This window comes from Narcine bancroftii, chromosome 5 (genome assembly GCF_036971445.1).
Source record: "Narcine bancroftii isolate sNarBan1 chromosome 5, sNarBan1.hap1, whole genome shotgun sequence".
NCBI lineage: Eukaryota > Metazoa > Chordata > Chondrichthyes > Torpediniformes > Narcinidae > Narcine > Narcine bancroftii.
Genome location: NC_091473.1, coordinates 89,254,569 through 89,267,348, shown reverse-complemented (window position 1 = coordinate 89,267,348; position 12,780 = coordinate 89,254,569). Strand labels below are relative to the sequence as shown.

Genomic DNA, 12,780 nt, shown 5'->3' with positions numbered 1-12,780 from the left:
TGGTCACAAGAGCTGCTTCACAAAACTGCTTTCTCTTCAGCAGTCAGAATAGTTCTCTCTTTTCAAAAATCACAAGGTCTTTGCAAATGTATTGAATTCTAGAACAGAATGTAACAAACCTTCCCTTAGTTCTTCCAAGGTATCGAATTATCACTAGGCTGTGACTTATGCTGTGCTTGTGTGAAATGTTAAATGTGACCATTCAGTCCTTCCAGTCTATACTATCTCTTGCAGTAATAATCCCATTTTACTAAAACGGGAGCTCATAATACTTCCCAACAAAGAAAATTTTGAACTTTAAAAGCAAAATTTTTAACTACCATCTACAACATTAACTAACACCTTCACTATTGTTATATAATATAATAAATACAAATAACATTGTTTTAGAAGCATATATAATTAATGTTTTGTGAAACATTAAAAACTTAACATCTGGAAAGACATTCAGCAATTATGACAGCTTTGCCTTTAATGTAAGTTATCATTAAATTATATTTTTGTAGAATTGAACTCCAGCTTAATAATCTTCGAGTTTTGTTTTTAATTTTACTTAAGAACACCAAGAGATTATAGTCAGTATACACATTAATTGGTCCCTGAGCTGTGCAGATATAAACATCAAAGTGCTGCAAAGCCAGTACAAGGGATAATAGTTCTTTCTCTATGATAGAAGCTTTTTTTTTATGTTCATTGAATTTCTTGGAAAAGTAAGCCACTGGGAGGAGTCACGTGATGGAGTAGTGGCCGGTCAGGGAATTCCAGCCCTCTCCCGAAAAGTTTAAAAAAAAACACACAAAGCACAAAGGTACAAGATTAAAATTTATAATAAAGTAAAAATAAAGGTGAGAAGAAAATGGTAGCGAAGAGAGAAAAGTCGAAAACAACGGGAAGAAAAGAGGAAGAAAGAATTTCGGAAGAAGAAGGTGAAGGCCTTACCTGTCCGAAGAGACCCAACACGGAGAGAGAAGCCCGCTCCCTCAGGTCAGTGGAAGTCCCGGGCTCGGGACTACAAAAATGGCTCACAGAGCCGAGTAAAAGTGCGCAACCACGCATGCGCGACTCCTTGAGCATGCGCGGATGCGCATGAAAAAAAACACACTGACGGGAGGGGGGAACAGCTGCGGAGTCGATCTCCACAGCTGAGAGAGACACCTGCAGCACAGCAGCAGGTGCAGAACACAGACAATAACGACAACAAGAAAGAAGAGGGTAAAAAGAAAACAAGGAAACAACAGATGGTCAACCCAGAGGAAGAAGAAGAAGAACAGAAAGAAATGGAAGAAGAAGAGAAAGGCAGGACAATGGATGTATCTTTTTTTAAAGAATATATGGAATCAGTGAAAGAATGCAATTACAAGAATTTAATGAGATAAAAAGAAGAATTAAGAATGCAGAAGAAAAAATGAATAAAATAGAAATGGTCATGTCAGAGATCGGAAAAAGAGTGGAAAATATGGAAGAACGAGAAATAATTGTAGAAATGGAAGTAGAGGATTTAAAAGAGAAATTAGAAGAGTCTAATAAAAAAGTTAAAGAGGCACATGAGCTGTTAGCTCAGAAGATAGATATAATAGAAAACTATAATAGAAGAAATAATATAAAGATAGTGGGCCTTAAGGAAGATGAAGAAGGCAAGAATATGAGAGAATTTATAAAAGATTGGATCCCCAGGGTCCTAGGAAGACCAGAATTACAGGAAGAAATGGAAATAGAGAGGGCACATAGAACTTCAGCCCCGAAACCACAACCGCAGCAAAAACCAAGATCCATTTTAGTAAAATTCTTAAGATATACAACAAGAGAAAATATATTGGAGAAAGAAATGAAGAAAGTAAGAGAAGACAAAAAGCCACTGGAATATAAAGGTCAAAAAATTTTTTCTATCCAGACATAAGTTTTGAAGTCCTGAAGAAGAGGAAGGAGTTCAAAACAGCAAAAACGATCTGATGGAAAAAAGGATATAAATCAATGTTAAAGTACCCAGCGGTACTTAAAATAGTTATTCCAGGGCAACAAAACAGACTATTCTCGGATCCAGAGGAAGCAAGAAAATTTGCAGAACAACTACAAAACAAGCAGAGAGATGAAGACATGTAATGAGAGTAAAAATGACCACGAACTATATGTATGTGTGTAAAGGGGTATATGTGTGTATATATATATATATATATATATATATATATATAGTGTGTATACATGAATGTATCCGTATTTAGAGGAAAATATATAGAGTATAGACAAGAATTAATAAGGGAGGGAAAGGGAATAGAGGGAATAAGGAGGGAATTAAAAGAGTGACCTTTGTTACATATGAAAATTGAAATCTTTTCTGAGGGGGGGGCTGGGTGGGGAGGAGTTACGGTCACTGCAAAATCAGTTGACGTTTGCGAGTGAATTCGCAAATCCAAATGGAGAGGGGAGATGTGGTTGCCCGACAAGGGATAAAGGGCAACTCAGGAGGGGGAGGGGAGAATGGGGTTAAAGAAGTTTTAAATAGGGGAATAAGGAAAATGTTTGATGTTTTAGAAATGTTGTCTTATAAAGTGTTCAAAACAAGAAAGTAGAAATGGATAAGAAGGAAAGGTGATGGTGGAGAAACGGAAAGGGAAGATAAACAAAGTATGAAATGGCTACGCTGAACTATGACTTTAAATATTAACGGAATACATAACCAAATTAAAAGGAAGAAACTGCTAAATTTACTGAAAAAAGAAAAAATTGATATAACATTCATGCAAGAAACACATTTAACTGAAATAGAGCACAAGAAATTAAAGAGAGATTGGGTAGGACATGTAATAGCAGCGTCATATAATTCAAAAGCTAGAGGAGTAGCTATATTAATCAGTAAAAATGTACCAATTAAAATAGAAGAGGAAATAATAGATCCAGCAGGGAGATATGTAATGATAAAATGTCAGATATATTCGGAGTTTTGGAATCTACTCAATGTATATTCACCTAACAAAGAAGATCAAAAGTTTATGCAAGATATTTTTTTGAAGATAGCAGATACGCAAGGGAACATATTAATAGGAGGGGATTTCAACCTGAATTTGGATTCAAATATGGAAAAAACTGGGAAAAAAATTAACAGAAAGAACAAAGTAACCAAATTTATAATTAAATCGATGCAAGAAATGCAACTTTTGGATATATGGAGGAAACAACACCCAAATGAAAAGGAATATTCATATTACACGGGTAGACATAAAACATACTCAAGAATAGACCTATTTTTGTTATCAGCTCGTATGCAAGATAGAGTAAGAAAAACAGAATATAAAACTAGAATATTATCGGACCATTCACCCTTGATATTGACAATAGAGTTAGAGGACATCCCTCCAAGAATGTATAGATGGAGATTAAACTCCATGCTACTCAAAAGGCAGGATTTTAGAGAATTCATTGAAAGACAAATTAAAATGTATTTTGAAATAAATACGGAATCAGTGAAAGATAAGTTTATACTATGGGATGCAATGAAAGCGTTCATTAGAGGGCAAATAATAAGTTATGTAACCAAGATGAAGAAGGACTATAATCAGGAAACAGAGCAGTTGGAAAGGGAAATAGTAAATATAGAAAAAGAATTAGCAATGAAGCTAATACAATACAACTAAAAGAAGAGAATTGGCAGATAAAAAAATAAAATATGAAACACTACAAACATATAAGGTGGAGAAGAACATAATGAAGACAAAACAGAAATATTATGAACTAGGGGAAAAAAAACGCACAAAATTCTAGCATGGCAGCTTAAGACAGAACAAGCTAAGAAAATGGTATTGGCATCAAGGAAAAAAGACAAACAAATCACATATAATCCAACGGAGATCAAGGAAAACTTTAGAGAATTCTATGAAAAATTATACCAAACTGAAAACGAAGGGAAAGAAGGGAAAATAGATTAATTTTTAACTAAAATTGTACTACCAAAATTACAAATAGAGGAACAAAATAAATTAATAGAACAATTTGAAATAGTAGAAATACAAGAGATAATAAAAAATTACCAAATAATAAAACACCAGGAGAGGATGGATTCCCAATAGAATTCTATAAAACATTTAAAGATTTATTAATTCCTCCCCTTCTGGAAGTAATCAACCAGATTGTTAAAACACAAAGCTTACCAGATTCATGTAAAACAGCAATAATTACAGTAATACTAAAGCAAGGGAAAGATCCACTCGCACCAGCGTCATATAGACCAATATCATTATTTAACACAGATTATAAGATAATAGCTAAGCTATTAGCAAACAGATTAGCAGAGTATGTACCTAAAATGGTAAATCTAGACCAAACTGGATTTATTAAAAAAAGACACACAACAGACAATATTTGTAAATTTATTAACTTAATTCATGCAGTAGAAGGGAGTAAAACGCCAACAGTAGCAGTTGCTTTAGACGCAGAGAAGGCCTTTGACAGAGTAGAATGGAATTATTTATTCAAAGTATTGAAAAAATTCAGTTTACCAGAGAAGTATATTAATTGGATTAAAGCATTATATAAGGGGCCATTGGCGAAAGTGACAGTAAATGGATATATATCAAAGCAATTTAACTTAAGCAGGTCAACACGGCAGGGATGCCCACTATCACCCTTATTGTTCGCATTAGCTATAGAACCACTAGCAGAATTGATAAGAACAGAAAATAATATAAAAGGGATAAAAATAAAAGACAAGGAATATAAAATCAGTTTATTTGCAGATGATGTTATACTATACTTAACAGAACCAGAACTATCAATAAAAGAATTATATAAGAAATTGAAGAAATATGGAGAAGTGTTAGGTTACAAGATTAACGTAAATAAAAGTGAAGCAATGCCAATGAATAATGCGGATTTCTCAAAATTTAAGAAAGAATCACCATTCAGATGGCAAATGCAAGCAATAAGATACCTAGGTATACAAATAAATAAAAATCTCGGCCATCTATATAAACTCAATTATTATTCACTAATGAAAAAATTACAGGACGATTTAGAGCATTGGAAAGATTGACCATTAACACTAATAGGAAGGATAAACTGTATTAAAATGAACATTTTCCCAAGGATATTATACCTATTTCAGGCATTGCCAATACACTTGACAGAGAAATTCTTCAAGGAGTTAAAGAAAATAATAAGAAATTTTTATGGAAAGGGGGGAAACCGAGGATAGCACTAGATAAATTAACAGAATGGTATAAACAAGGAGGCTTACAACTGCCAAACTTTAAAAATTATTATCGACCCGCACAATTAAGATACCTATCAGATTTTTATCAAACAAGGGAAAAGCCAGATTGGACTAGATTAGAACTAGATAAAATAGGGGAGAAGATACCTGAACACATATTATATAAATGGGATGAAAAATTGGTACAAGGTAGGAGTTCTCCAGTATTACATCATCTACTCAATATTTGGAAAAAGATTCATGTAGAAAGGAATAAAACAAATTACCAATTACCAAAACTAATATTTACACAAAATCAGTTACTCCCTTTTACAATAGATAACCTTTCCTTTAGAGAATGGGAGAAAAAAGGGATCAAAAGAATAGAAAATTGTTTTTCAGGAAATAGATTATTATCCTTTGAACAAATGAAAGATAAATACAATATAACTCAAGATACAGTGCTGGCATATTACCAACTGAGATCCTACTTGAAGGACAAATGGGAAGCAGTCTGAGGTTACCAGAGGGAAGTAACTTTAAATATGTGATTACAGATACAATGACAATCAAAAGATTTATAACAAATATGTATACTAAACTGCAAGAAAAGGAGAATGAGGAAACAAATGGTAAAACTAAACAAAAATGGGAACAAGATTTAAATATAAAGATAAAAAAGGAAACATGGGAGATGTTATGTTCTGGAACGATGAGAAATACAATAAATACGAGGTTACGTATGATACAATATAACTGGATACACAGGCTATACATTACACCTCAAAAGTTAAATAAATGGGACCCAACAGTATCTGACAGATGTTTTCGATGTAAAAAAGAAATGGGAACAACAATTCATGCAATCTGGACATGTGAGAAAGTAGAAAAATTTTAGGAAGATCTAAACCAAATATTAAATAAAATTACAGAAAACAATATACCAAAAAATCCAAAAAACAAAGAATTTGGAATTGATTTGGAGGATGCACAAAAAAGATTTGTTAAGATAGCTCTAGCCGTAGCAAAAAAATGTATTATGTCAACCTGGAAATTGGAAGATAATTTGAAAATACAACAATGGTATATAGAAATGAATAAATGTATTCCATTCGAAAAAATAACATATAGTTTAAGAAATAATATTGAAATATTTGAACAAATATGGGAGCCTTACATGAAACACAATAGAGAAAACCTACCGGGGACATTCACTACCTAAATTAACGAAAGGAGAAGGAAATGAAAAGAATTGACTCAGTGGAATTTCTTGTTTATTTTTATTGAATGACAACATTGTTTGACTGGTTTAATGTATCTTAGGTTTTGTACTTTAAATGGATGGGGGGGGGAGGTAGGGAATGTGGGATGGGAGGAGGGAGGTGGGAGAAAATGACACTGTATATATTTGAAAAGGAAAATGTATGTATCATGGTCAATGTGGTTTATGGTGTGAAAAATAAAAAATTTAAAAAAAAAGAAAAGTAAGCCATTGGATGATCAATGCCATCACAATCATTCTTTTGGAATTACACTGCTCCCGCAGCCTCTTCACTTGCATCCATGGCTAAAGAAAATGGTTTGTCCAAATCAGATTTTACAACAATATCTCCTTTAAATTTTCTAAAGCTCTCTGAGAAGATTTTGTCCACACAAATTTCTCCCCCTTCCTGGTTAAAGGAAGAGCAGTTTCTGCAAAATTCTTGCAAAACTTTCTATAATATCCGATCATTCCTAAAAACCTTCTCAATGTTTTCTTGCCATTGGGAATAGGGAATTCAGAAATTGCCTGCACTTTAACTTGAATAGGTGCAACTTTGCCCTGTCCAACTACATGTCCTAAGAATGTCATAGTGGCATGTCCAAATTCATTTTTAGCTAAATTGACAGTTAAGTTTGCTTCAGATAATCTTGCAAACAATTTCTCCAATTCCATCAGATGTTCTCCCCATGTATCACTTTTTGTGACCAAGTCATCAACATAAGCACCTGTATGTTTTAAACCTTGGATTACAGAATTTATCATTCTTGGAACATCGTTGGGGCATTTTTCATGCCAAAAGGTAGCACATTATATTCGTACAAGCCTGATAGTGTCACAAAGGCAGAAATATCCCTTCCACCACTAACTCTTCAGCAGATCCACCTTAGTAAGAAATTTAGCTTTCCCAATTTTATCAATACATTAATCAATTCTCAGAATGGGATAAGCATCTCTTTTGGTTACTGCATTAACCTCTCTGTAATCTGTACAAAATCTAACAGTTCCATCCATTTTAGATACCAGAACACAAAAACTCCAATTTGAGTTTGAAGGTCTAATAATATAATTTTACAACATATATTCCACCTCCTGATCCATCATTTTACTCTTTTCAATGTTTATTCGACAGAGGTGTTGTTTTATGCGACTCACTTCTCCTACATCCACATCATGACAAATCACTGACCTTCTTTGAGGCACATCTGGAAACAAATTTTAAAATTTTAAAAGTAGCTGTTTCAATTGCTCCTTGTCCTGGGGCAAAAGATAATCTAATTTATCATCCAGATTCTGCAAAATGGTTGGATTAGACAGCTGAAATGGAACAATGTTTTGTTTAAAGTGACCCTCACAAGAGTCAGCTTGATCCATAGATTCCTTAATCTTGTCAACAACCAACACCTCTGGGAAAAGTTGTTCCTTACCAACACCTAAATTCTCAAAATAGGGCTTCAATATATTTTCGTGACAATTTTGTGTTTTGTGTCTCCATTTAATCACATAATCGACTTCATTAATCTTTGATTTTATTTCATATGGTCCTGAAAATCTAGCCCTAAATGGATTAGAGTTTGTTGGGAAAATAATTAACTCTTTATCTCCCTTCTTAAAATTCCTCACTCTCGCTTTCCTATCATACCAGCTTTTTAATCTTTTCTTGAACCTTCAAATTCTCTTGAGCCATTTACCAGACTTTCTGCAACCGTTCTTTGAACTTGCAAGCATAATCCATGAAATTTAACTGCACATCTTCATTAACCCATTTTTCTTTCAACAACATTAAAGGTCCCCTAACTTGATGTCAAAACACCAGCACAAAACATGAGGGACCACTCATCTCATGGCCATTTTAAACTTTCAGTTACCTTCTCAAAATGTTGAAAGTATTTATCAATTCCACTTTAATCAAATGGAGAAACTAACCTCACCTCTCTCTACAGGCTATAAACTTCGCAATTGGACTAAAAGGTAGAACTATGCTTTGTCTCTGCTCTGCCTCGAACCTCCTTTGTCTCTCTTTTTCCTTTAACTCCTTTTGCCATTTTATAACAATGAGGACCACGTCAAAGAAAAACAAGAATAAAAGAGTGAAAGGCATCACCCAAACATTAGGTTTACCAAAATCAACAGTTTTGAACATCATTAAGAAGAAAGAATGTACTAGTGAGCTCAGTAATCACAAAGGCCAAGGAATATCTCCACTGCTGATGACATAAGTATTCTCGTTATAAAGAAAAATCCCCAAACGCCTGTCAGACAGATCAGAAACATTCTACAGGAGGCAGGTGTGGATATGTTAACAACTACTGTCCGTAGAAGACTTCATGAACAGAAATGCAGAGGCTACACTGCAAGAAGCAAACCACGGCAAAGGTGGTATGCTTTGGATCTTGGGCAGTTCCTTTACATCTCCATACTTTGCTCTTGCCATCACTCTGATGAAGGTTAATCTTGGTCTCATCTTCCCACAAGACATTTTTCCAGAATTCTGCAGGCTCTTTTAAATACTTCTTGGCAAACTGTAATCTGGCCATCCTTTCTGTGGCGAACTAGTGGTTTGCATCTTGCAGTGCAAACTCTGTATTTCTGTTCATAAAGTCTTCTGCAATCAGAAGTCCTTGATATATCCACACCTGCCTCATGAAGAGTGTTTCTGATCTGTTGGACAATCATTTGGGGATTTTTCTTCATTGTGAGAATTCTTCTGTTATCAGCAGTGGAGGTCTTCTTTGGAATACTAGTCCCTTTGCAATTACTGAGCACATCAGTACATCTTTCTTCCTAATAATGTCACAAACTGTGATTCTGGTAATCCTAAGTTTGGCTGATGTTATAATAGTTTCTTTGACTTTAATTAGCAAAACTATGGTCCTAGTTGAAAAATGGCAACTACAGACTTAAAGGTGATCAAAAACTGAGAAACAAGCCTAGCTCTCATACCTGCACTAATGAAGCAATTAAACTTAACTGAGTGCTCACAAACACCTGTGAAGATAAATGTCCCAAAAATTATTATGCCCTGAAATGAGGGGACCATGTATAAAAAGTGCTGTAATTTCTACATGGTAAAAACCAAAATGTATACAAATAACCTTGCATAAAATCTGGAATGTGCACTTTAATTACATGCAAATTGTTTGATTACAGGAGCAAATAAAGGAAAAAAGTGTCTTTGTCCCAAACATTACGGAGGGCACTATACTAAGTCCTTCTGGAGCCTTCCTGTTTCCTCATTACTACCTACTCCTCCACCTACCTTAATATCATCTGCAGCTTGTCGATAAAGCCATTTATTCTATAATCTAAATCATTGATATACAACATAAAAAGTGACTCCTGTTGAACACTACTAGCCAATCAGAAATATGATATTTATTCCAACTCTCTGCTTCTTGTTAATCAGCCAATGCTCCCCCCACACAAGTAAGTGTCCTGTTACACCACGGGTTCTTGTGAAGTAGCCTCATGTGCGGCGCCTTTTCGAAGACCTTCTGAAAATCCAAAAACACAACATTCACTGCATTTCCCTTATCCAGCCTGCTTGTCACTTAAACTGGGACATTCTAAATTTAATAAAATAATTACCCTATCTGAGGCACTGATGTATTAATCGGTGTTTTTAGTTCCATAATTTTGTCTTCCATTTGTTTCTTTTCCTCCCTCAATCGCTGCATTTCAAGTTTCATGTTCTTGAAATCATCTAGGGCCAATGAACTGTGAGACAAGTTGCTGGTGTCAGTTTCTCTAATCCAACTCTGAAATCCAGAATTATTTGAGGCTTTCTGTAAAGACAAAAAGATTTATTTGCAATTTGAGAAATGCTTTATCTCAAATGAAAATGAATGGATTCAAAAGAGTAATTCAGCCACAATCTTTTCATTTTACTCATTTAAATTGCCTATCTCAACTTCCAGCCACTTTCTACCCTTGTAGCGATGAAGATTTGTAGCAATGTATCTAATTTTATGTGTGTTTACTGTAAGGATGCCACAAGTCTCCATGGGAAAGAAAGAACATTTGCTAAGATCTGTTCTCCTAATGGCTGTCTAATTATTTCCATTGGAATTCTACAACTGTGAACATTATGTGCTATAACTTTCAGTTTAATTGCAAATACCTCATGGTCAGGCAGATTGCTGGCACCAATTGTTGAGATCCACACACAAAAAAAATAGGCATGCAATTTAATGGAATGCCATAATGGGAACATGGAACAAGGGACAGTCAAGAAGCTGTTCAGGAAAAAGGGACAGTCAAGAAGCAAGTGAAAAAATGGATTGCCCTGTGATCAAAATGACTATCGCTAAGTTAGGGCTGTACAGTATCATAAAAGAGCTTACAGAAAGTAAACATTTAATTGAAAAATACATCAGGCTTAAAGTTGCTGATACATTCTTGTCAAGTGCTACTTTAAGTTAAATGACTTTAAACAAAAGCAATTTTATATTGTGGTAAAATACCACAGTATTTTATTGTTTATTTTTATTTTTTTTTCCTCATTGTTATAACAAAACTACATTGAACGAAACAAGCTTATTCAAGGACTTGCTTTAATTGCCCATAACTTGAATGCAAAATATAAATTAACATCTATAAATTCGTTGATGATACCACAGTCGTTGGCGGAATCGCAGACAGCATTGAGGAAGCGCACAAGAGTGAGATAAATCAGCTAGTTGAGTGCTGTCACAACGACCTTGCACTTAATGTTAGCAAAACTAAGGAACCAATTGTTGCGTTCAGGAAGGGAAAACCAGGAGAGCACAAACCAGTCTTCATCATTGGGTCAGCAGTGAAAAGAGTTAAGAATTTCATAGTCCTGGGTGTCAACATCCTTGAAGATCTATCGATGCAATCATTATGAAGGCTCACCAGCAGCTATATTTCGTTAGCAGTTTGAGAAGATAGGGTAGGTCACCAAAGTCTGTTAAAAATTTCTAAAAGTGTACTGTGGTGAGCATTCTGACTGGTTGCATTATTGACTAGTATGGAGGTGGCAATGCACACAGAATAGGAAGAGGCTAGAGAGTTGTGAATTCAGCCAGCGTCATCATTTGCATTACCCTTCACTTCATTAAGGACGTCACAAGAGGCGATGTCTTAAGAAAGCAGCGCCTTTCATCAAGGGGCCTCATCATCCAGGACATGCCCTCTTCATACTGTTACTGTCAGGAATGAGGTAGAGATGCCTGAAGATTTACACCCATCAGTACAAAAGCAGTTTCTTCCCCTCTACCAGCAGAGATCTGAATGGACAATGAACTATAGATACTACCTCACCTTTTCTCTTCTCTTGCACTAATTTATTTATTAAAAAATATAATTGATAGGAATTTTTCACCTGTATTGATGTAAAAAACAACTAATTTTGTGATACATATTCATTGCAATAAATCCTGATTAGGACATGTATTTGAACATAGTAAAGGCATGAATATAAAGAAGTGGAATTTTAATTCCTTCATGTTACATACAATATCATGTAACATATAACACCATCTTTTGGTGCTAATTTTTTCTACCTCAAAACCACTCAACGTTGGAGCAACATTTTTTAGTTAAAAGATATTCTGTTGAACATTTTAGGTTCATGTTTGCTTGTGGTTCCCTTGCATTAGACATTTCTTTAGCAGGATACATTTTCAGGTTACATATTATTTTGCTTTGTAATTTAAAAAAAAGAAAGCTGGAAATATTTAACATATTGGACATCATCTCTCGAGAAGAAAAGCGCTTCAGGTCAGACTCTATACATTAAAACTCAAAGGTTTAGGATGAAAGGTCATTGAGCTGAAACATTAAATTCTCTCTCCACAGATATTATCTGACCTGCCAAATATATCCAGCATTGTTTTTCTTGATTTCCATCATTTGCATTATCCCAAATTAGAGCATGAAGCAAATTTTCTCTCCCTCAAAATTGTGATTAAAATAGATTTTACTGCAACTGGCGGTGTTACCTCATGGTTCTGCTCCACAATTGCTCGATGGTCATTCAACAAATCGGTCTTGACTGCACACTGTGTGCTCCCATCATCCTCAGCATTCTCACTGTCGTACCCTGAGAAAGGATTCAATATATGTTTGTCATGAACAGATGAAAGAATGCTTATGTCTACCATCTATTCTTCACTTAAAATGATATACAAATATAACAAATTAATAACCTATTTTTTAAAATACCTTGATCAACTGCTACCAAATTAAGAGCATACCCTTTCTTATTCAATTGTTGCAAGATGTTCTTCTCTGGAGATTCAAATACTAAGAACATTCTGTTCAATTTCCCTGTTTCATCGTGTTGCTTATATATCAATATCACAATTATTAATAA

The 12,780-nt window shown here is 34.5% G+C and overlaps 1 protein-coding gene across 20 annotated transcripts in view; it reads right to left on the bottom strand.

Moving 5' to 3' along the window:
- pde4dip (phosphodiesterase 4D interacting protein) overlaps positions 1-12,780 on the bottom strand; it is a 564,002-nt gene that overhangs the window by 86,057 nt on the left and 465,165 nt on the right. For all 20 annotated transcript variants that reach the window (XM_069938250.1, XM_069938253.1, XM_069938249.1 and 17 more), the window contains 2 exons: positions 12,407-12,507; positions 10,032-10,228 (listed from right to left, as the gene is read on the bottom strand). In XM_069938250.1, coding sequence (XP_069794351.1) covers positions 10,032-10,228; positions 12,407-12,507 — 298 coding nt within the window. The remainder of the gene's footprint in view (positions 1-10,031; positions 10,229-12,406; positions 12,508-12,780) is intronic.